At 41.5% G+C, this 24,963-nt stretch overlaps 2 protein-coding genes across 5 annotated transcripts in view; one reads left to right on the top strand and one right to left on the bottom strand.

The window, feature by feature from the left end:
- Positions 1-310: 310 nt before the first annotated feature.
- On the top strand, positions 311-15,997 carry pknox1.1 (pbx/knotted 1 homeobox 1.1). Of its 4 annotated transcripts, none has more exons than XM_085435002.1 (11): positions 311-411; positions 1,769-1,881; positions 8,314-8,444; positions 9,265-9,436; positions 10,097-10,297; positions 10,490-10,640; positions 10,750-10,847; positions 11,268-11,396; positions 11,485-11,561; positions 12,086-12,237; positions 14,177-15,997. In XM_085435002.1, exons 2-11 carry the CDS (start codon positions 1,831-1,833, stop codon positions 14,356-14,358), a joined length of 1,344 nt encoding a protein of 447 aa, XP_085291128.1. In that variant the 5' UTR covers positions 311-411; positions 1,769-1,830; the 3' UTR covers positions 14,359-15,997. The 4 variants fall into 4 exon arrangements, with proteins under 4 accessions (XP_085291128.1, XP_085291130.1, XP_085291129.1 ...); XM_085435004.1 differs by having other exon boundaries at positions 312-411; positions 10,490-10,607; XM_085435003.1 differs by lacking the exon at positions 311-411 and adding an exon at positions 628-1,319.
- tmprss3a (transmembrane serine protease 3a) overlaps positions 15,489-24,963 on the bottom strand; it is a 19,022-nt gene continuing 9,547 nt past the window's right edge. Inside the window, exons 3-7 of the mRNA XM_085435006.1 lie at positions 23,054-23,223; positions 22,055-22,150; positions 21,799-21,941; positions 20,986-21,138; positions 15,489-16,183 (exon numbers count right to left, since the gene is read on the bottom strand). Coding sequence (XP_085291132.1) covers positions 16,154-16,183; positions 20,986-21,138; positions 21,799-21,941; positions 22,055-22,150; positions 23,054-23,207 — 576 coding nt within the window. The 5' untranslated portion in view covers positions 23,208-23,223 and the 3' untranslated portion in view covers positions 15,489-16,153. The remainder of the gene's footprint in view (positions 16,184-20,985; positions 21,139-21,798; positions 21,942-22,054; positions 22,151-23,053; positions 23,224-24,963) is intronic.

The following is a 24,963-nucleotide window of genomic DNA, read 5'->3' as shown; positions in this document are numbered from 1 at the left end:
TTGAATAGAGCTGAGTGTGCAAGTGGTTTATCTGTGGTTCTATTTTAATGATTACAATTTTGACTCGTTTAGCATGCCTGCATGCACATAATGTTCAAATTATCCATACGCATTCGTTTAGGAATAAGCACTCAGCAGTCTGTTGTCTTTCACGCATTAGTATGTTGATGATTAAAACGCGTGTATATAAAGGAACGAAGCATAAAGCGAGGGAAGTGAATCGCTTTTGCTAAGACAAAAAAAAACAGCAGGGCGCAGGACTCGCAGGCAGCAGAACGTCATGTCTCCGCCCACCTAATACATAATCATGAGTCCTGCGCCCCTGCGTGCCCTTGCGCGATGACGTAACGCAACAACTGCGGGTCCCGATTGCTGCAGCCGCTTGTCAGTGTGACGAAGATTGGCACTCAGGTAAGCTGTCACTCAAAGTCCCTCTTTTTCCGTTCCCTATCAATCAAACAATCTGGGCCGCACGCAAAAATGTCCCGGGGCGAGGAGCGCGGACTTAGTCAGGGCAGCAGAGGGTGTTTTTTAGAGGAAACAGAAGCGGCAGAGCTCTGTGAAGGATAAAAAAAACTGTATACATGGGAGGGGGGGTTAAAAAATATGTCGGCGTTTTGGGGGCTGAGGAGGATTGTGGAAAAGCAAAGGGCGAGCGCTAGAAACGAGGCCCAACACTTTACCACGTAGGGGAGGGGAAGTAGAGGGCAGCTGTCCCCGCTTGATTGATTGACTGAAAAGGGGAGGAATTTAGGATCAACCGGGCTAGCAATCCAATACTTAATAATTTCTTTGCTGCCCAATTATTTCATATAGCTGACAAGAAATATAATTTAATTTTAAATGCATACTGTTAAGCGACCGACGCTGTCTTATTATTTGGTAAAATGGCTTACTTCATATCAATCCGCAGGAGGGTCTTTTTCTGTACCTGGCTAGATTGGTCAGCTAGCTTGTTTTTTGGCCGCGATTACCTTCGCTAAATATGGCGCTTTGCGTTTTGGTTGCACTACCAACACGAATACACTTTGAAGTTAATACTTAGCTACGTCGAAGACGTTAGCTCGGCCATATGGTTGCTTATTTGACTGAAGCCTAGGTTGGCTTCGTGAACTAGCGCAAATGTGTCGTTTACGTTACTGGATAATTGTTAGCTGTACGAAAACGACCGTTTTTCCAGTCGGGCTGCTTTGTTTACGAGTAACGTTAGTCGGGTTATAGGAGAGTAGGCTAATATTAGCCCAAAGGATTTATTTCACTTTAATGTCCCCTTGCCGCCACGGTTGCCACAGCTAACACGAGCTAAAGGCTAAATCGTGGTGGGTGTGTTAACATCAATTGCAAGACACGCTAAGATATAACATCAGCATTATTATTTGTACAACACCCCTTAGGTTCATGATACCAGCCTCTTCTTGGCTTTTAGAGGTGAGCTGGATAAGCTATATGCAAAGAAGAGTAACGTTGGACCCCGTAGTGTGCTTTCGCTACTAGCACGTATGAAGACAACATTCATATTCAACATATCATTAGCCCCTCTCCATTTCTGTTCTAATATTGACATTTTGTATATATTTTGCATCTTGGTGTTACAAAGGGGAACGGTATTATGTCCATACTTCTGTATTTTACCGTAACAATGCCAACCTAATTAACAAAGCCAGTAACACTGATAATAGTTTAATAATGAAATCAGAACAGTTCTGTCATTTGAAGCTTATGTGCAAACACCTGAGGCAGTCTAACTGAAACTGTGTGTACTGTGTAGGTTGGCCACCAGTCCCTGCACTCTATAATGCCCCAGTGTTTGCAGCATCTGCAGTGAACGTGATGGCAGCCCACTCAGTCTCCATAGATAAGTACCCAAAGGGAGAGCAGCAGGTGGGTGAGAGGGACAAACTTTGCTTGGACCTGCAGGGAGCTATAGTCTGCTCTTTTGAGATACTAGTTAACTAAAGAGAATAAGCACAACAGCAGGACGGGATACTGTTTATAATTGGGACAGCTAAACATTCTAGGCTAAAACTTTGAGTGTTCTGGACTCTGCCTAATAGATAATTTATTTTTAGTGGTGAGAAGTCAGCCTTGGTAGCAGAATAACGTGAACACGCAATCGGTGTCAATGCTGTTACACCAGTTTGAGTAATATGGGAGACATCAGTAATGCATTGTAAGCCTCATTTCCTCCTAGTATTTATCTGTATGCATATTTGTAAATTGCTTAAAAAACATCTTTATTTAGGTGCTAAAATTTGTGGGTGTTGAGAGCTAAGACTGAACTATGACTAAGAAGAAATGTTCCTCCCTACGCAGGCAATCATTTTTGGTCTATTTGTGTTCAATCTAAGTCATTGTTGGCTGCAGTCACATGGTTGGGGATGCTCCTTGAAGGGACTGTGTTGCCGGTAGGCAGGCACAGTGTAAAAAGGGAGAAAGACTTTGCTCAATAAAGTATTTTGCAGAGCCTCTGCTCACATTTCAATTCAATTCAGTTTTATTTATAAAGCACCAAATCACAACTACAGTCGCCTCAAGGTGCTTCATATTGTAAGGTAGACCCTACAGTAATACAGAGAAAAACCCAACAATCATATGACCCCCTGTGAGCAAGCACTTTGGTGACAGTGGGAAGGAAAAACTCCCTTTTAACAGGAAGAAACCTCCGGCAGAACCAGGCTCAGGGAGGGGCGGGGCCATCTGCTGTGACTGGTTGGGGTGAGAGAAGGAAGACAGGATAAAGGCATGCTGTGGAAGAGAGACAGAGATTAATAACAAGTATGATTCGGTGCAGAGAGGTCTGTTAACACAGGTGTATAGAAGTTGGGGGAGTGTATTCTCAGTTGTTATTCTTTGGACACCAGAGATGGTAGTGTTTCACTTTCTGGATCATGAGGGTTCTGCCAGACCTATGCACTGGGGACTTAAAAAAATATTTCAGAAAAGGGTTACAACCTAATGAATCTTAATAGCTTTCCATTTCTTTTAACAGTTTGTTTGAAAAAAGTATGGAGATGTTAACAAAGGGAATGGAAGTAGTGACTCTTAGTGGAGGAGTTGTTGATCTCCTGTCTACAGCCCCACAGGATGTAAACGTGAGCATATCCCATGTGCTTTTTATGTAGCCGGGGTTGTTCAGTTTTAACATCTCTGCTGGTGGTTTTACTGCTCCTCAAGACTCAGGAAATTAAGGCAAATAAAGCCATGTTGGTTTAATTAAAAAGGCACACATCTTACCATACTATAGTTGTATACAACATCTAACATCCTCCTCCTTCATCCTTGCTAATTTGTTAGTTGGATTAGCAGTTAGCACACACACTGTTAGAAGCTTGTTGTTATACACCAGTGTTGCTCATAGTCGAGATGTTTGACTTATTAGTCAGTGTAACTTTGTTATCCTGACTTTAGACAAGAGAAATGACAGCTACATACACACCTCAGAAACACAGTGTTACTGTAATTATCTAAAGATTCAATGTTGCCTTTTGAGATTTTAACATAAAGAGAACTGGAGACTTGCACTCTCTGAGCAGTATAATTTTTTTCTTTTCATTTAACAACATGACCCAGAGTAGTAGTAGTTTGTTTTTTAAATCAACAGCTGCATTTACTCAGCTAAAAACAAGTGAGGGAGACTATCAGAGCCAACTGGGTCTGGATTCTTGGGTCCAGTGATTTGTAGAAACCTACTATTCTTACAACACAGCTGTCCTGTGCCAGATGTTCGTTTGACCCACTGAGGCAGACATCGTGTCAGAAACATCAGGACTGAGGTTCATTAGAGGGATCAAGAGAAGAGCTCAGGCTTCAGCATCAGCTCCCTCAAAGGGAAATCTTCAGATCTCCACCGTAGGCCTAAAAGGAGGACAAACCCAGCACTTAAACAGTGTTTCTCAACTTTTACACAATGGTGTTACATTTAGTTCAGTAGAAAATTATTTAAAATCTAAACATAAAAGTAATCACAGAAGTGTTGCCCTAATATGTACAGAAGCTGAGCACAGCGGACATCATCAGTTTTCTTGAATCCCAAACTGAGTAACTGTTTATGCGCCTAAAGGTAAAGAGGATAACGGTACATATGATACCAATTACATGGATATATAATCCCTTTGACTTTCTTTCATGAACTTCCTCAGTAAGACAGCTGCAGCCTTCACTGACGGTAAATAATCTGGCAGTTTAGCCTTTGTTCTTTTTTAATCAGGTCATTTTTGAGTTACTATAATTTTGCTCCAAAGTTAAATAAGTGAATTTAGCATAAAGAGTGGGCTTATTGGATGATTTGTCTGTCACTGGGTGGTGCTGAGAGCAACTCCTGTAATCAAAGAATCATTGCAGTCAAATGTGAAGTTTATCCTTTAAAGCTCATCCTTTCATTATCCTGACACACTTTGGTTCTGAACGTCTTATATATTTTACAGTCTGCAATTCTGATGACAGCTGACATGCAAAGTGTTTGTTAAAAAACAAAGCTTTATATAGAGCAATACAATAAGCATTAGTTCTTTCCATGGATTTTTAAATTGGATTCAGGTCGTGTGATTGGCTGGCCCTGATGGCAGTTGATTTTTATCAGGAATGTCGGTATATTTTTCCATTCATCCTTCCTTCAGATATATGAAGTGTGCGAGTGCCGTATGCTGGAAAAATGGCCCCACACCATGATGTTCTCACCTCCAAACTTCACTCTCGGTTTGGGGTGTTTGACTTCCAAACATGGTGTGTATTACAGCCAGTGTTGGTCAAGTTACTTGAAAAAAGTAATCAGTAACTAATTACTGATTACAATTCTACTTTTTCTGCATAATCCATCATGCAAAATGTAATCAAATGGAAAAGTCTCTTTTTTTTTTTAACTCGTTTTATCAGTTTTAATCTTTTAACTTTATGCATCAAGCAAAAATTAAATTATATGCAACATTCTCTGACTGGAAGAAATTAGTTTAACATTTAAACCTATTTTCTGCACATTCCAGCGCATAAAATAAAATATTTTTTGTGTCTACACTCAGTCTTTCAAAGTAAGTAAGTAAAACACAGCAGAAAATAAATAAAGTCAAAGACTAGTGGTCCTGTTGCTCTATTTTCACCTGTAAAGTAGGAGTGGGGCAGGCGGAGGTTTACCCTGGTGCAGGTGTGCCGCAGCGGTCAGTGGAAGAATCCGCGAGTTTTTGTGAATTTCCCATTACGTCGTTGTGCACTCGGTGCTTGTTTAGGGGTTTTTTTCGCTGTAAAAAGAAGTTTTCTTCCCACGCACAACTGACACTAATGTTTTTGTCACTTTTTATGGAATCAAACTCAAAGTAAGGTCAGTACTTCCACGCTTTAAACGCTGCACGCTCATACTCTCTCCCGCACTCGATATATTATCCACTGTTGATCTGCACACAGCTGTTGTCACAAACGTCGCACTCGCTTACGTCACTGTCTTGAGACATTCTAACGCATTACTGCCCATCTCTGATTACAGCATCCAAAGGTTTCAGTTTTGGTCTCGCCTGACCAGAATATGTTCTCCCAGTATTTGACAGGCTTGTCTAAATGTTGTTTAGTCAGGCTTAAAACACACTTCAACATGCTTTTTCTTCAGCGGTGGAGTCTTGTGTGGTCATTGTGCATACAGGCCAGTCGTACCTGCTAATTCCAGATCTCTTCTCATAATTCTTTTGACTCCTCTATGGGCTCAAATTGTGGTCATAAATATTTTGTACTTGTAAATCAGTTTTGTATGTGTAAAAAAAGATTTGTGTGTGGACTTAGCCAAAGAATACATGTGAAACTCTGCACTCAAGTTTCAAGTTACAAGTACGAATTTTGATCCTATTTTTCTTCCTTTCATCTGTCAATGTCATGTCAATCACAAATGTAACTATTCAATCAGAAAACAGATGGGTTTGGCTGTCGGAGGGGCGCTTTTTTGAACTGCAGGTCCTTGAAGGGTGATACAGTTTGAAGCTGGAGGATCTCTATATAAATTAGAGATGGCACGATACCACTTTTTTATGTCCGATACCGATATCATAAATTTGGATATCTGCCGATACCGATATGAATCCGATATAGTGTTTTTTAATCAATAAAACTGTTTTTTTAATATCTTGCTGCTTTTTGTATAAGTTCATACTCAAGTTAAAAAAAAAAAACAAAAAGCACTAAAGCTATTCTGTTATACCTGTATGCCAAAAATACACTGCACCCAAAATATTTCATAGTTCAGCAACACTGATCAATCTAACAAACTTAAACCTGCTCCATCCTCCCTATTCTGGTATTTTAAAGAGTAAGCAAGCTAACTAATAGGGTCCTAAAACTCCCAGCAAAAAAAAAAAAAAAAAAAAAAAAAAAAGGGAACCACCCCCCACCTCATGATGCTTAATCGACGTAATCAACTTTAATTTGATGCAGTGTGAAAAAAAAATGCACATAAATCAATTATTCTTTTCAAGAATAATTAAATAGATTCAATAGATAAAGTACTATAGCTTACTGGGGTATATTAGACTTAACAGTTACTATATACAGTAATGGACTTCTATACATTTTACATCAGATTAAAACTTTGGGTGTAAGATTCAGATAATTATTTATTAAAAGCTAGACATTTTAAATGAGAATAAGAAAGAAAAGTATGTCTTTGTGCCCCCTTTTCCCTGTTCATGCCCTATCGGCCCCCCTGACTAAACTTTGCTAGATCCGCCCCTGCACAGTTACCAGCCGTCAGCTGTAGAAAAGGATCCTGGTGTAGAAAGTAATATTAAATACATTCTAACAGCAGCTGATCAAGCTTAAACGTGCTGCGGTTGTTCAGCCGCTGGTTTTCTCTTTCTGGCGCGAAGTGGGCGATAAACAAAGAAGAGAGACGGACTCGCGACAGAAAAGCCGATCAGCTGATCATTGATCAGTGTCACGATTGAAGTAGCAGCAGGAGAGGGAGGGAGAGAGAGGCAGTCGCTCCATATCGGTTGTTAAGCTTAACACAGGAATGCTTTACAAACATTCAGAGATGAACTTACACACTTGCTTTACTTCTCTCTGGGAAAACTTCCTCGGAGATAAAATGCTGGTTTGGTAGCGAGGCTACAAATACACACAGCCGCTCTATCACGTGAGCATACTGCTCCAACGTTCTAAGGTTATGAGCCGAGTTACGCCATGTCGCAAGTTTTGTGAGGTGCTTTTTTGATATTTAATGGATCGGATTACATTTTTTATTTCTCTCAAATATCCGATCCAGGAGTTTACGTCAGTATCGGACCGATACGTAATATCGGATCGGTCCATCTCTAATATAAATATCTAGCAGCTAGGTCCCCTAACTTTCAGCAGCTGTTGAAAGGATAAAGTTGTGGTATATCTAGTGGTTAGAAATACCATCATTAATTTTGGATTAGTTTAACACAAAGTCAGGGCTGACCCGGGACCATTGCTGTGAATCACAGTGCGCAGCATAAAAGTCCTTTCACATCAGAGGCAGCATGTGCTGCTAATGCTAACTAAAAGCAAAGGATCCAGAATTTGTTACGCTGGCTGGTGAGCTCTGTGGGGTTTTGCAGCAGCTCTACCTGTATTAGATGCACCTGCTCCTTGTCGCTTCTATCTCTGACTTCATGTCCTCTACAAGAGTTTGGTTTTTTTGCTGGTTCTTCAAATGTTCAATAAAACCATGTATGCTAATTCATAACGAAGAAAGCTTTGTAACTATCCCCACCAGTGAAGACTGTCATTTCAAAGCACTTGAATTAATATGTGTAACTGGGTGTAGAAACATGTTCTTTCTGTTAGTCCAGTTTCCTTATTGTCAGTTTGAAACAGCAGGTTGTGGTTATGGAAGGTAAACAGACCTTCTCTCAGTATCTAGACTCTGCCTCCAGTTCCCAAGCAGATACACCCAAATTTCTCTAACTGTTGCTGCTAATCAGACTTCTAAGAAAGGTGACTCCTTGAACCCAAATCAACATGAGTAGTAGTAATGGCAGTACTAGTACTAGTAATCTGAGGTGAACTTCTTTTGTTTTTGTTTGAGCCCTGCCCCATTTGCTAACAGAGAGGGTGGGCTTTATGACCTGTACTGCAGCCTCACACCAGGGGGCAGTAGATACTTTTTGAGGAGCTGTCAGGTCGTCCAGGTTTTCTGTAGTCATTTGTTAGTAACTTGTGGATCTCAGAAAGTAGTCTTTTTGCTTGAAAATTCCTATGACTTTGAAAAGGAGTGCTATTAAAATGAAGCCACACGCTGTCACATGTCATCTTTGTCTTGAACGCTTCGTGCTGTAATTGTCTGTTTCTTGTCTGTTCTCACCTTCCTTGCAGATGCAAGGCATCATAAAGGTAGACAGTGATTCGGAGCAGAAGTTTATGGAGGGTACGTTGGGAGAGGTGCCCAGCCCGGCACCAACAGAGCCACAGACACCCATGGACGCTGACAAGGCATCCATATATCGGTAGGAGTGTATGTTTGTTTAAATAGAAATAGAAAATCAGACATTCTCAACAGTAACAGTATATGCAAGCTGTTTAATTAAAATTAAATCAAACTATATATGAACAAAAGTTTGCACATGCATATTTCCTCTGGAGAAGGAAGCTTCTCCACCACTGCTCTCTCTCACACCTCTTTTTCTCTTCATCCTCACCTCCAAACTGACTTCCTGAACTGAAGTCAAATCTTTAATACATGAAAACGTGCATAGACATGATTATTTATTCCAAATGTTGTCCTAATTACATATCGTCAGCAGATTAGACTTGTAACCCTGCTGCCCCCTGATCGCTTACAATGAGCATCATGTTAGCTTATAACCATTGTTGTTTAGGCAGCAACAGTTGGTTATAAGCTAACATTATGTCAGCTGATGTTAGGCTAGTGTCCTAAAAGGGTCCAGACAAAGAGTTTGGTTACATCCTCACATCAAATGAGAGTTTATTTTCCAAGTGTTAGAGTCCAACAACGTGAGCTCCACTTCGAAGAAAGTTTCACCAAGTTCAGGATATCCTCCACACCTCACCTGAGGAGGGAAGCAGGTTGAACGGTTGAAAGAGTTTAGGACTGTGTGTGTATGTATTTGTGTGTGTAAATATACATATATTAAATGTCTGATGTCAACACAGAGTTCTGATTCATTTAGGTCTCATGTCCTGCTGCTAATACTTTTTTTGTTTTTCCCCGTCCTTGTGGATTTTCCAAGTTCTTACTGATGAAGCTTGAAGTGATCCTTTTTCTGTGTGCGTGCGTGCGTGCGTGCGTGCGTGTGTCTTTCGTAGGCATCCTCTGTTCCCTCTGTTGGCCCTGCTGTTTGAGAAGTGTGAGCAGTCCACGCTGAGCTCTGATTGCATCACCTCAGCGAGCTTTGATGTGGACATTGAGAATTTTGTCCGTAATCAAGAGAAGGAGGGGAAGCCTTTCTTCAGTGAAGACCCTGAACTTGACAACTTGGTGAGACATTGTTGCTTCAGAAAGCTAAACCTTATTTCACAGCATTTATGTTTGTACATGCAGAGGGCTGTGTAACCTATCCGAACACGCTTGCATATTGTCTTCCAAACAACCAACAACTTGGAGCTCAGCAGGGATGTCGATACACCGATTGGTTGAAAAGAAAGGGAGTGACAGAAGGTCAACACAAACCACAAAAACTAAACTATAATAAAAGATAATCAAGAACAGCATGAAAGGCTTTAGTGGACACTTTTCATTGTTTTCACTTCAGCTCTTTGTTTGTTGATTTCACTTCTCTCTGAAGGGCCAGCAACAGTAGAAGCCCACAGACTTTTGTGACAGTAAACGGCTACAGGGGCCAGAATCGGCCTGTTAAAGACAGCCCACGGGATGGCTTTGGAAATGTGAAGGAGGGCATAAATTTGAGACTTTTTTAGGTGTATTTTCCTTCTGAGAAAGACCTTGTGCTACAACAAATAAGTAGTAATTAAATCTTCACAGGGTGGCATCGTGCTGTATTGTAATTCTGTGCTGTGATCGGAAGCGACTGTCATAACTGGACCTGACCTTTGACCTCCCTGTAATACCCTCAGGTAAACATTTGTTAAACAGAAAGATGTTGAGCCTAAGAACTCTTTCCATTCCTTCTATCTGAAGATGGTGAAAGCCATCCAGGTGCTGCGGATCCACCTGCTGGAGCTGGAGAAGGTGAGCGACCTGTGCAAGGACTTTTGCAGTCGCTACATCGCCTGCCTCAAGACTAAGATGAACAGTGAGACTCTGCTGAGTGGTGACCCGGGAAGCCCATACTCGCCTGTACAAGGCCAGGCCCAGAGCTTCTCACCCACCAAGTCTCAGGTATGCAGTGTAGGTGAACTGCAGGCGTCACCACCAAATGCCTCAGGTGAAGAGTTAGCTACCACTGATCAGTGCCCCTGCTGGGGTATATTAGCCAGCTAAATGGGAATACTTTAAAAATGGCGTTATAAGAGTTAGCAGCATGGAAGACATACATGCGCCTACTTTATGTATGCATGCTCTATTACACAGACCCCCAGCTCCATATCAGGGACCATTAGTCCCCAGGGTCAAATTGTAGTTCCAGCATCGGCCCTGCAGCAAGGAAACGTTACTGTGACAACTGTCAACCCCACCCAGGTGGTCGCAGGTATGTCATCTTGGCGTACGACCCCTTCCTCAGGTACTGCACTAATGACTGTAGCCCAGATATTCACATGTACCAACAGGACTCTGATTGAGTCTTCTGCACTCAGCTGAGCAGGTTAGAAAATTGTGTGTTTGTATTTCAGGCGGGACTGTGTACCAGCCAGTCACAGTTGTAACTCCTCAGGGCCAGGTGGTAACACAGGCTCTTTCTCCCGGGACAATACGCGTCCAGAACAATCAGGTAATACATCTGTCTATGTTGCTGCCGTGCTATTAAGTGGAATCCCTGTCATTGAATTTTACTGCTCCCACTTGTGGTTCCTAGAGTATTTAAAAGTAGAATGAGAGGCAGAGTAAAAGTTAATTGAACTAAATGAAGACAAGCTTAGAGGTGTTGGAGGGCTTCATGTTGTAACTTTGTTCTATAACAATGTAACAACAACCTTTGCTGCGTATTGACTATGGCAGATAATGTGTTGTCTGCTCCTAATATCAAATGGTGTAGCTTTTTAAGATCGGTGCTCTGTCATTAAGGGCAAATAATTCAAAATTAGAGCTGAGGTCCTTGGTTAAATGATGTGGAACAGTATTGTAATTTAACATAACCTTTCATTCTGTTGAGATAATTAAAAGATGGCTAAACAAACATCTGTGTACTCAGCTTCAGCTGCAGTTTCACCAGGATTTGAACCTCTTTAGTCATGAGGACAACTCAACCAAGAACAAGCGCGGCGTTCTTCCAAAGCATGCCACAAATGTCATGCGCTCATGGCTCTTCCAGCACATCGGGGTGAGTCTCTGTGCATAAATCATCTGCCTGTATAGAACTCAAGTCCTTACAAAATAGTGATGCATTTCAACCCTGTTCTGTTGTGCAGCATCCGTATCCCACAGAGGATGAAAAGAAGCAGATTGCTACTCAAACAAACCTGACACTTCTGCAGGTCAACAACTGGTGAGTTGCTCTTTACCCAAGAAAATACTAACTACATCACTATTTACAGTCATGTTTGTGATGGCAGGCAATTTTCCACTAATTGTTGTAGTATAATTGGTCAGCCAGGTAATTGTGCAGGGCTTCCTGCGGTCAGCTGAGGGTTTCTTCTTTGCTCATCTCGTTTCACTTTTCACTGATGAAACTCTGACTTGTTCCCATAGTTTGCCATTTGACCTCTCTGCTTTTTTGCCTAATGAAAACAAAACAAAAAAGATGATATTTAACTTTGCCCTAAGTTAATAACTGCAACTTCTTTAAGTAAAGGTGGGAAGTGTCACCTTTTTAGCTAAGTTTAAGGAGGTTACGGTGTATTTAATATGTACAGGACATCAGACAGTTCCTATTCTTTGTGTCCTTTGAGTCAGGGTGTGTAAAATCCAGCTAACCATACAGCTGTCCATACCTGACAGTGAGCCTAATCAGCACCTGTTAGCATTTGAAGTGCAAAGGTCTGTACAGCCAGCATCACCCTGTGTCTGCAGGTTTATAAATGCACGGAGACGGATCCTGCAGCCCATGTTGGATGCCAGCTCTTCAGAGACACCCAAAGCCAAGAAAAAGACACCTCAAAACCGGCCACTGCAGCGCTTCTGGCCTGATTCCATCGCAGCAGGAGGAGGGGCCATGCCTGATGGTAGGCAGCACAACACCGTATCGAGATGCTTTCGTTGTTGTACTTGGCCCATATATTAGAGTTAATGCAGAGAAACAAACACTAGTCAATGTAGTGATACCAGCAGACTTCCTGTCCGCTGCTGCTGCTGCTGCTTAACAAACTGTTGTTCTAGTTTGGCAACAAATGTCATCACTGTATCACAAATGTTGCTGCTTTTAACAAATTGCTGACAATGTCACTAGGACTGCAACATTTCACAACTTGATTGTTTAAAAATCCTCGACACAAATGGTTTGATTCAATGCTTTAATGTACAGCTCTGTAGCACTCAGGTGTCACTATTAAGTAGCTTAATGTGGAAAGCACAGCGGAGTTGGTACTGTTACAGAGACGGTGCACTCAGGTAGAGAAAAAAAGATTTTTCCAGCATCCAAAACAACAGTGCTGTCGCTATGACAGGAAGTTTTACTAGGAAAAAGCTGGCAGGAGTTCTTGAACAAACCACCTGATCAACAAGCTCCAGCATGAAGAACAGCGAACTTTGTAAGCTGCTCTGGCCACCCCCGTTTGTTTTACACAGCAAAAAAATCTGGACTACAGACATTAAACAGATGAACTAAAGACTCACTGCTGCTCTAATTTGGTGGTCCAACTTAAAACCAAGGTCAGTAACAACAGGTTTAAAATAGATTTCCAGAGGTCCCAAATCTACAGAGGACGACTTGCAGGGGCCACTGGGTCCAAACACCAACAACTCTGTTTTATTTTCATTAAAATTTAAAAAGTTTAGAGCCAACCAAGCTTTAATGTCATCTAGACATGTCAAGAGAGGTTTTATGGAGATGCCACCTTTCTGCTTCAGTGGCAAATAAATTTGGCAGTCATCGGCATAACAATGAACTGCGATCCCATGCCTTCTAAGGGTGGAACCCAGAGGCAATAGATACAATAAAAAGAGCAGAGGCCCTAAGATTGAACCCTGTGTCCCACAGGCCGCATGACAGAGGAGCAGAAGATGATTCGGAACCGAGAAGGCTGACAGAGAAAGTTTCTCTAAAACCTTGGAGACTAAAGGCAGCTTGGAAATAGGCCTATAGTTCACTTAAACTGTGTGATCAAGGCCAGGTTTCTTAAGCAGTGGCTGCACTACTGCATGCTTGAAATTTGCAGGAACCACACCAGAAGGCAGACTGCTATTAATAATTTCAAGGACATACTGTCATATACTAGGAAAAATTTCTTTAAAAAATTGTGGAGGAAAAGGATCCCGAGGGGAACCTGTGGGCTTAATATGGCGAACCACAGCCTCTAAAGTGGAGAGCGTCACAAGCTCAAACTGAGTGAAAACAGCAGTGCGAGGGACAGAGACAGAGGGTCAGAGTCAGGAGCTGTGATAAGAACCCTGGTGGTGACAACCTTTACAATAAAAAAGTTAAAAAATCATTGCAAATATCAGGAGAAACTTCCAAACAGACATTCAATGGAGTATTTAGAACAGTGTCAATGGTCCTAAATAACACACGTGGGTTATGACCGTTGTAGCAGGAACAAACTTGGCAATGACAGACGAGCAGCCACACACACCGGCGCCATCTTGTCAATCCCAACTTAGTCTGATACAGTTTGAGTTTAAACAAAGATGCTGAAGGCTCACAGCAGCTCTTCTACTTCATATAGTGAGATGAAAGAGGACATGAGGTGTAACAGACCATATTTATTTCAAGGCTGCAAGGCAGATTGAAACAAATACAGTTTTAATTCAACAAAAACAAAACTGTAAGATCATATGTGTGTTTTACATGATACAGCAGAATAAAAGCACACAAAGCAAACGTTTGTCATTTCCTGGAAAACAACGAGACATGTTCGTGACTCGTGTCGGGAGTTTCCAGCCACAGCTTTTCCCTTCTGACTTTTTTGGTAATAAGCTTTTAAAAAAACTGTCTCAATATTTTAGGTACAATGGTGACGATGAACGTGGAGGGTCTGCAGAGCCTGACATCAGACGGTGCCACGCTGGCAGTACAGCAGGTGATGCTGGGAGGCCACAGTGAAGACGAGTCGGGGGACAGCGGAGATGAGGACAATGACGCGGACATGGCGGGGCTGGGCCTGGACAATAGCAACTCATTGCAGTAGAGGACAAGCACCGCCCACACGCAGAGGACACACAAAATGAGTTCGACAGAACAGAGGTGCGTCCGTTTGATTTCCACAGAGCACAGGACACACTGGGATGGACCCTGCACTCTTCCAAGCCTCCACCCTGCTGAACGGCGGTTGTTGCTGCACGTGTATGTCAGGAGTGTCATTTCACAAACAGTTTTTTATTGTATAAATGATGTAGGTGAGTGCACTTTTTGTATATTTAAGCTCAAAAAGATGAAATCAAACTGAAAAAAACAAGTGTTAAAAACACCTGAGACAAGTTTGTATACTCCGTTAATAAACGTTGACTTTTTTTGTCCCCGCCCCCGTCCCCCCCTGCTCCCAGCTAGATTGTCATTTTGGATGAGACCACTTCTGTCTTGTTCTTGTGTCTCTGGTTTGTCTTGACTTTTGCATGCTTGTGTTTTAAGTAGACGTGTGCTCTTATGACTGACTCCATGGCTCACACTGCCCCCTGCAGGCAGAGTAGAGCACAGGTGGAGAGATTAAAAGTAAATTAGAGGAGAGATGCTTATTTTTCTATACAAACATATGAAATGAGTGTTTTTTTTTGTTTGTTTGTTTTTTGGTTTCATTTTTGTGTTCTCCTGTTTTGTAAGAAATATTTATGTACAGATTCATAATAAATGCTGTGACCCTGTTTTCCAGGGTTCTTTTGAAGTTTTCTAAAAAACAGAAAAAGGAATTGAATGCTGATGAAAATTACTATTTAAATTGGTTTTAAGCTTAAAATATTAACAAGGCCTTATCTGTGTTCTTTTCTAAAATAAATCTTACCAAGAAGCACAAAAAGGAAGTATGACCCTTGGAGAAATTGGCCAAAAAGACACTAAACAGTGGAACACTTGTGGCTCCTTAAAGCATATTTTTACTTTGTGTACTGCAGTATCACAGGAACCCTCTCCAGCAGCAAAGCGACTGCAGCGTTCCCGTCTTTGTTTGGCCCACAATGTGTATACCATACATTGTCTTTTAACCATTTTACAGTAGTAGCATAGGTGTCACTTTCTAAAATGCACAATCCAGAACACTATGCTAACCACACAATCAGGAGGGGTTACGGACTCCATCAATAAGAAGCAGTGGACTTTTTGCACGCATTTAGCTTTTATTTTATGTACACGCTACATACATGCTGTTGCATTGAAAACAGAGCAGCTGGAAACTTGGAGTCATTGCCCTCCTGAAGGAATGATCCCCAAGGGCTGCAGCAGCGACCATGACCCCCCGCCCCACTACACACACACACACACACACACACACACACACACACACACACACACACACACACACACAGTGAAGGATCTGAAAGCTCCATCAGTTTGACATTACTGCACATAATGGGGTGCCTCTTGTTTAAATAACTGTAATGCTGTACTGTAAAACAGTTGTTTGTAAGTAGTTGCAGTAACTTGGTTTTTATCCTTCTTGTAAAGTTAACTTTGTTCATTTGATTCAGCCTGAGGGTTTAATGGCTACGCGTTGCCCTCGCTGAACTCTGTCACCTCTGTCTAGCTTTTTATGAAGCATTCACTTTTCTCTTGTACTTCTCGCTCGTCTGTTTTGCCTTAGAGCTTTCTATTTTGGAATAAATGATGCCTAACTCTGCTGTCCACTGTCTCTTTACTCCTTTTCCGTCATGTTCTCCACCAGACAGGACTGCTTCAAAGTCTCTGTGATAATGTGTACAGTTTGTCTCTACAGGTACTTGTTGCCAAATGTGGAGACATGTGGATAGTCCGGTGAGAAGTCACTGTGGGGGGATTCAGTTTCCTGTTTTCAGAGCCTCTTCTTTCTGAAATGTACAGAGACGCTTATTAATACATAAAATGCACTCGATATGTTTTAAAACATGCAGTTTTATCTTTACTCCAGGCTGCAGTGCTCAATTTGAAATCCTTGTGGCTTTGCACAAATGTTAACCATGTTCCTAAACACCAAGGATCACAGACCTTAATGGCTGTTGTTCTGAGGTCTGTACTCGTGAAGACATTTGAGCGTCTGGTACTATATCATCTCAGATCTATCACTGACCCTCATGTGGACCTCCTTTTCACTTACAGAGCCAGCAGGTCAGTAGGTGATGCTGTTAACATGGGACTGCACTGGAACCTATGCAAGTGACATTTCTTAGTACTGCTTTGAATACAATCATCCCGCCTCTGCTGCAGGACAAGCTCCCCAGCTGATTCTTCCTGCTCCCACCTGCACTTCCTGTCTGACAGCAGGCAGCATACGAGACTGGGCAGGCACGTCTCAGACTTCCAGTGCATCAGGGCTGTGTACTTTCTCCTCTGCTATTCTGCCTGTACACAGGGTTCGTACGGGTGCTTGAAATCCTTGAAAATGCTTGAATTTTAATGTTGTCTTTTCAAGGTGGAAGTATAGCTGTATTTCATTCACCACAAATAACTATCTGATTGAATAGTTTTCTTATCAGATAGAGAAATGAGTTGCAAAATGTAAAAGCAAATTTTCCCCGCCTGGCTGCCTTGCGTCTGTTTCAACGTGTGACCCCGCCCCTCCCTCGGACAGTCGGGGATGAGTGCGCTAACATACCTGTAGGCCGCTGTTTTAATGAGTGTTTGATGGAAAACAACAATGGTGGAGTTTGCGCTCTCCAGTCGCATGATAGGTGAGTCCTAGTAAATAATTTTCCAGTACGTGTACGTTACACATGCTATTTTTTAAAATTATGATTATTATTACTATTAATACAACAGTGGCGTTTACTCCGGGAAGAAACGGTAAAAACGGCGTTTTCTAAGGAGAGCGCTAGCAGACACGCTTTGCTTGTGAGTGAAAAAAGAAAAGGAAAATACACACTACTTCCCTATTGGTGGAAAAATATACCACGTCGACCAATCAAAAAATGATATGGCAACATGTGGCATCTGGTTGTTTGGGAAGAGGGAGAAGTTTTAGGAGTGACCGGCAAGAGAGAGTTTTGATACATGAGACATTTGTGACGTTTACCGTGTTTGGAGTCTCAAGTTAGTGTGTTGTCTTGTGTAGTTAGTGTGTAGTGTAGTCGTTGTTTTGTTTTGTGTGTCAGTTCTACAAGTGATTGTCACAGTTGCTGCAAAAAAGGCAGATTGCAGTGTAAACACTGAGTGACACACCTGCTGTCAGACCTGCAGGTTTATCCCTGTGCTGTTCTCATCTGTGTTATAGTGACACAAACTATTTTTTGGAGTTGCATAAATAATTTGTGTGCCTTCTTCTTTGATGCAGAACAGCTGATTGTTCTGTAAATAGTTTTAAAGGGTTCTATAAAAAACGTCTGAGCCTTGGCTGCATTTTTAGGTAAATACTTTGTTTGCAAAACTTGTGCATATTTTTTAAAAATGTACAATTTCTATTTGCATTTCAAGTTATGAAAATGATTCATTAAACATGCTTCTGGTTTTTACAGTCAAAAATATCACTTTCTACTCTTATTTTAAATTTTGTCTGAATTTAGATAAATTGTGCTGATACAGTTTGTCAAAATGAGTAAACAACAGATTGGCAAGATAAACAGTTTTTAAAGGTGAAATATAGAGGCCAAATCAAAAGTAGTCATAAACGGCCAATTGTACCCTGGACCCCAGAGGGTTAGAGGCTAAAAGCAAAGTTGTCACCAAGTACTGTTTATATTTGTGTGTATAGCTGCAGCTTTTTTGAGTATTAACTTGGTGCCTTTGGGTGAAATAATGGTAATATGAGTGATCCATATGGTCACAAAGAATAGCCTCTTGTTTCTGTGCCACCAAAGTTCCCCGGCTTTCATTCAAAATGTGTTTATCGTCAGCACCGACACATTAAACTACTTAAACATTATAAATGTCTTCAAGCTCACACTGAGGCCTGTGGGGCACAATCAGCCACTGAGACAGTTCACACATTTATATGTGTATTTGTATATGAATATTTCATATTTTAAGGCTGCCTGTTTAAGGCAGATGAACAAAATACACTGGATTTGTACAAAATAATATCACAGATGATAAATTAAATAGATTTTAAGTGGATGCTTGTGCATTCTTAAAGTCTTATATGTTGAATTGAACTATGTGATCTGTTCAAAGCCTCCCAGTCAGTGCTGTTCTCCATGCCTGTCTGACTGTGCATGATGTTATTAGCACAAACACTTTAAAGGTGACGTTTAGGACTTCAGCAATAATACAGACAGCAATGTAGTTAGCAGTAAAACAGTTAGTTTTATTGGGAATTACCTTAAAAAACAAACAAACATCTGTCTCCTATTTTTTTGTCACACAGGAAAGAAGCATCAATATCTGATGAGAAGACTTATTTATTCTTTTTTTTGGGGGGGGGGTCAACAGGAGATGAATATCTCTAACAAGTTGATTTGTTCACATTTTCACATCTTAATTTTTAAGTGAAATGTGCATTTTGAGTTTATACACGATGTATATAAGGCGACCGTTTCCATTTGCAGTATTTTTGTATGGTGCGTTTTTCTATGTCTTAACAAAAGGGGAACAAAGGTGTTTAAGTTCACCTAGGATGATTTGTCTTAATTTTCACATGGTCTTTATGAGGTGATGTGAATTGAAACATGCATTCTTTTTTTTTGGCGGGGAGGGGGGGGAATGTGCTGCAAAAGTTTGAAAAGGGACCTTGAAAGTGCTTGAATTTGACCCTGAAAAAGGCGTATGAACCCTGTGTAAGACAGTGAAGTCCTTACACTTACACTTTAATTGGCTGCAATCTGCCTTCCCTACAAGACCTATTTAGGGATTTATCTACCTTTAAAAGCAGGGTCAGACCATCCGCAGCTCTTATTACGCTGCCTTGACGATGTCAAAAAGTGGTTGTCATTAAATTTTTTAAAGCTAAATGAAAATAAAACTGAGGTTGTCATTTTTGGAAACTTAATCATATCGACAGCACTCTGGGCCTCCTTTCCTTCTATTGTAAAACACATGTAAAAAACCTCGGTGTCTATATTGATGGTTCTTTTAAATTGAATAAGCAGGTGAGTGCAGTAGTTCAGTCCTGCTTCTTTCAGTTAACGCAGCTAGCCAAGGTAAAGCCATACCTCCCGGCTAACATCTTTGAGCGTGTTATTCACCTTTTCCTTACTTGCAGATTAGACTACTGCAATTCATTGTATTATGGTCTAGATCAGGCCACCATCCATCGTCTTCAGATGGTTCAAAATGCAGCTGCTCGCCTGCTAACTGGTACCAAACGGAGAGAGCATATAACCCCAGTTTTAGCTTCTTTACACTGGCTTCCTGTCTCCTACAGGATCCAATTTAAACTTTTACTTTTTGTTTTTAAGTCACTTAACGCCCGAGCCCCTCCTTACCTGTCTGAGCTCCTCTGTGCTTATGCTCCAGGAAAAACCACGAGGTCTAGCTCAGAATTAATGTTGTCCATCCCACAGACTAATCTCAAATCTCGTGGTGATAGATCCTTCTCTGTGGCAGGTCCCAGACTTTGGAATAGTCTCCCCTTAAATATTAGATCTGCACAAACACTTGAGCAATTTAAATCATTAATAAAGACACATTTTTATGCCCTGGCTTTTAACACACTATGACCCAAGCATTTTGATCTTATTTGAAATAGTTTTAGTTATTGTTTTAATTCTTTTATAGTCCTATTATTCTTTTATATTGTTATTGTATTACATTGCTGCTTTTTAATGCTACTTTTATATTGTTAAGCACTCTGTGCAGCATCGGCTTTTTGAAATGTGCTCTATAAATAAATTTGACCTTGACCTGCACACCTCCAGGACACTGAAACGGGCGAAGAAGATTGCTGCCACTTTGCATATCATGCCGTACCTTATATATACCTTGCATACATATTTCTTCATTTCTAATTTGTGATCTATATCTGTAGGTAGTTAGTATATATTCTCTTTGTGTGTATTTCTTTTTCATATTTGTAATATTTACATAGAAATGTACCATATATTCTATCTCTGTACCACAACAAACAGTGGTACAGAGATAGAATATAACAACGACAAATTCCTTGCTTGTGTTCAAACTTCGCAATAATAGTGATTCAGTTTCTAAATATAGCGTTGTGGTGGAATTAAGGCACGACGGGACCACAGATCCATGTTTTCTTTATTTAACATTTGCATCACACCACCACAACCACCACCAACCCCTGAGTCCCCGTGTTTTAACACGGCGGGCGTGATTGCGGATGCCGTGCAGGTGCGTCCGCACGGCACCGCAGACCACGCCCCACCACAAGCGTCTTAAACATTAACATGAGAAGTAATTGCATCTTTGTATATGCATGTTGCAAACTTTGAATAAGTTATGTGGATGATGACATCTGATGCATACATTTTTGCATTTTCATTGCATAATAAAACGCTTTGTGTATCTGCTCACAAGCTAATCAAAACGCACGGACTAAACCCGCTATGTGTGTAAAGACATTTAAACCAGTTGCGCGTAGATGAGCCTCAAGAATGCTGCATGTGCATTAATAGTAATATTACATTCATAATCAGTCTGAATCCATTTTTAGACATTGTCTGCTGGATGTGACAGACAGGATTAGTACTTGACTCAAGTCAAGATTTGCTACATCGGGACCTTAAATATGGACACTGACCTCCATCTGTTTGTGGATCCAGCTGAGAGCGAGTGTGATGCGGGTGTAAACGCCCGGCTTGTTTATGTGAGCACAGCCAATGCCCCAACTGGTTGCTCCCACTAGCTTCCACACAGACGAGTCCTCACAGGCAAGCGGACCGCCGCTGTCCCCCTGGAAACACCAGATAGGTGAAAACATACATACGCCCCTTTTCCATTATTACCTAATCATGTCGACTTGCCACGGATTTTGTCATGTATTTAATATATAATCTTAGTGCTTATTGTCTGATTATATTGTTTTATGTATGCCAGACCCAGATGAGAACTATGTTAAGGGTGACAGGTTGCCCTGGCAACAGACTTTAGAAAGAGGAAGTGCAAAGCTGCACCGGAAATTTGACACAAAGAAAAGAGGAACTATATAATGTTTGTATCGAAACTGGGTGTGACGTGCTGCAAAATATAGCAAGACGGGGTGCTGATGCCTCAGACTTGGGCTGGCGTGTTTGTGTGTCTGCTCAGTCTCCATTTTCCGGAAAATGTAAAATTAAAGATCATTTTTTGAGTTAGACCACTTTGAGCCGTGTCTTTCTTTGCCGTTAGAGAATACAAAGAACGGAATTTAATAATAGACTCGACTCGACTCGGATCGACTGGTTTGCCATTACAACCCTTGTACCTTGTTTGCGTGCTTGTGGTCATAGCAACGCGTACAGTAGTTTAAATCTGTGCTCTGTCATTCTCCCTTTCAGACTCTCATCTGTGCAATCCACCTCCTCCCCATAAAACTAATATATCTCATTTTAGTGCAAAAGGAAACTAGCTCTACCTGACAGGAGTCAATTCCACCTTCCAGGTATCCTGCACAGATCATCCAGGAGGAGATTAAGCCCTTGTAAACCTCTGGTTTGTTGCAGTTCTGGTTGGAGATAAGTGGTACCACAGCTGAGCGCAGAACAACACTAGTGTCTCCTGTTAAAAAGAAGAATTTCAACCATATAAATGTGGCCCCATCCCCACAAAAACACCCTAAACAACACCTAACTAAACAGAATACAAAATAAGCTTTAGATGTCTACACTCACCATCTTCCTCTGTTGCACCCCAACCAGAGATCCAGCACAAGGTGCCCTCCTTAAACTCCTCTCCATGGCTGGGCAGGCAGATGGGCTGCACAGAGCCTGCAGGGAAAAGTGTTACTGATACATGTCAGACTTATTCATACAATCTGATCTATGGGACTCCAAGGTCAGGAAGAAAATATCCTAGGAGAGAAAGTAAAGCAGAATGGTAAATGGTAAATGGCCTGTATTTATATAGCGCTTTACTAGTCCCTAAGGACCCCAAAGCGCTTTACATATCCAGTCATCCACCCATTCACACACACATTCGCACACTGGTGATGGCAGCTACATTGTAACCACAGCCACCCTGGGGCGCACTGACAGAGGCGCCCCAGGGTGGCTGTGGTTAGGGAAGAGAGTGGAAGAGAGTGAAAGATCCCTAAACAGGACTGAAAGGAAGATTATCTGATAGCTGTCACGTATTTTAAGTTTGCCAGACACGGAACGATCTTTGATGCAGTGCACTATGCAGTTTATAGGTCTAAAAGTACAATATGGGAAAAAAATAAGGCCGTCAATAATTTAGATTTACCAGTGAACAGAGAACGTACACCAACTCATGGGGCAACTGGTGTTCAGTGTGCAATCACTGTTGGGAACCCATTTGAAGTGGGATGTGTTCTGATATGTGCTTTTCTATGTAGTAAAATCTATACTAATAAGGATGCATTTACTGTTGTATGTAGTGAAATGTATTTGCATAGCCATGCTCATTGTTCGCTTGCAGTATGTGCTGAAGACATTCTAACAAAGATGCACTTACAGGAATATGAAGTAAACTACAAAGAATGTGAATAACAAAAGTAGTAAATCTGCCTGGTCTGGGGATTGAACTGCATCCTGTGAGTCTGCCAATGAAGACACCTGGATCACTCTAGCTTTGGCTATAAATAATGAGTGTTAGGGAGTGTTGTCAAGGAAAAAAGTTGTAGCGAATGAGAGGTTGAAGGATACTAATACCATTAACTTCAAGTTGCTTGGCCAGTTTCATCAGTGCGATGTCATAGTCGAGTCCTTTTTGTCGGTAACGATTATGGTATACGATTTTCTCAACAGCCAAAGCCTGGGCCCCGTGAAGCGGCTGCTCTGTCAGTCCCACATAGACCGCCCACATGGAGGAGTTTACAAACCTGAGCACAAACAGCAAGAAAAGATCCGGGGGGTGGGGGGGACAAAACGTAAAAAAGACATGAGCACACAACAAATAGGGTAGGCTCAGTCTGTCCCAGTCGTTCCATCAGCCTCAGTGTGATCTTATAAGTGCGGCAAAGTGTGAACAATAACAGATGATAACTGAGAAAAGCTTACGTCAATCTAAAATGTTCCTGATGTTTGCATTTAATAAATAAACATACTGAACGTGACCTCAGCCGTTGTTGGCCAGCAGCGTGGTACATTGACTTGTTCTTATAGAGCCTTTCTGCTCTACCTGTACACTCAAAGCATTTTAGACAACATCAGTCATACTCTGATGGCTTCATCAGAGAGCAACTTTGGAAATGATCAGTAGCTTGCCCACAAGTTTTTGGCAAGCAGGCTGGAACAGTCACCAAAATAGCAACCCTCTGATTAGCAGATGAGCTGCTCTACCTCCTGAGCTACAGCCACTCAGCGTGGAAATTATGTTACTGAAAACAGAGTAGAAGGAGAGGAGGAAAACCTGTTTGAGATAGAGAAAGAAAAGGAAACATTGGAGAAAGGAGGAAAGAATCAGGGCTATGACTGGTAAATAGAGCGAGCTGGCTGATATGGGAGGCAGAGCCTTCAGTTTTCAGGCCCCTCTTCCGTGGGACCAGCTTCCAGTTTGGATTCAGGAGACAGACACTATCTCTACTTTTAAGATCAGGCTTCAAACTTTCCTTTTTGCTAAAGCATATAGTTAGGGCTGGACCAGGTGACCCTGAATCCTCTGGAAAAGGAAAAAGTTTTTCCTTTCCAGTCACCTTTCTCACTCACTATGTATTAACAGACCTCTCTGCATTGAATCATGAGTTGTTATTAACCTCTGTCTCTCTTCCGCAGCATGTCTTTATCCTGTCTTCCTTCTCTCACCCCAACCAATCACAGCAGATGGCCCCGCCCCTCCCTGAGCCTGGTTCTGCCGGAGGTTTCTTCCTGTTAAAAGGGAGTTTTTCCTTCCCACTGTCACCAAAGTGCTTCCTCATATGATTGTTGGGTTTTTCTCTGTATGCATTATTGTACGATCTACTGTACAATGTATGGCGCTTTGAGGTGACTGTTGTGATTTGGTGCTGTATAAATAAAATTGAATTGAAATTGAATATTGTTGTTTTGGAATGCCAGGAGACATCTTTTTCCAATGTCTACTGAACATCTAGTGTTGTTGTCTGTACGACCTCCATGTATGGGCCAAAATGTGGTTGTTGTGGACGTCTTTTCACTGTCAAACTTCAACTCATTACAGACATGTTTTTATACTGCTTTGATAGGCTCTGTAGTCTCATGTTTCGAGAGGGTGGAGGGCATGTTTTATGTACCGAAACAGTTATGTGTGAAGGAATGCAGAGTGATTAGCGGACAACTCCAAGATGCTAAAACAAAAGTGAGCAGCTGCACTGTGGATTTCGAGCTTCTCACAGGCGGTTTGCAAAATGTGTGCATGGACACGGACTATCAAGCAGTCTGGTTCATACAAATACAAATCTTCTTGTAATTTCCGTTGCAACTTCTCTCAATCCTGCTACCGATCACAACCACATTCACTTCTTCTTACAAAGCTCTTCACAATAAAACAGGATGCTTGTAAAATTGAACCATGATACAAATGCTCTTTTAAACGTATTAAACACAGTGTACTCCATGTTTTGTGCTCTATATTTCCCCCCTGGTCCAAATCATTAGGCATTACA

Source organism: Copadichromis virginalis, linkage group LG16 (assembly GCF_057382275.1).
Source record: "Copadichromis virginalis isolate Kocher_CV1m ecotype Utaka linkage group LG16, C_Virginalis_male_GT1.1, whole genome shotgun sequence".
Taxonomy (NCBI): Eukaryota; Metazoa; Chordata; class Actinopteri; order Cichliformes; family Cichlidae; genus Copadichromis; species Copadichromis virginalis.
Note: the sequence above shows the minus strand (reverse complement) of the source record. Positions and strands in the feature narration are given on the sequence as shown.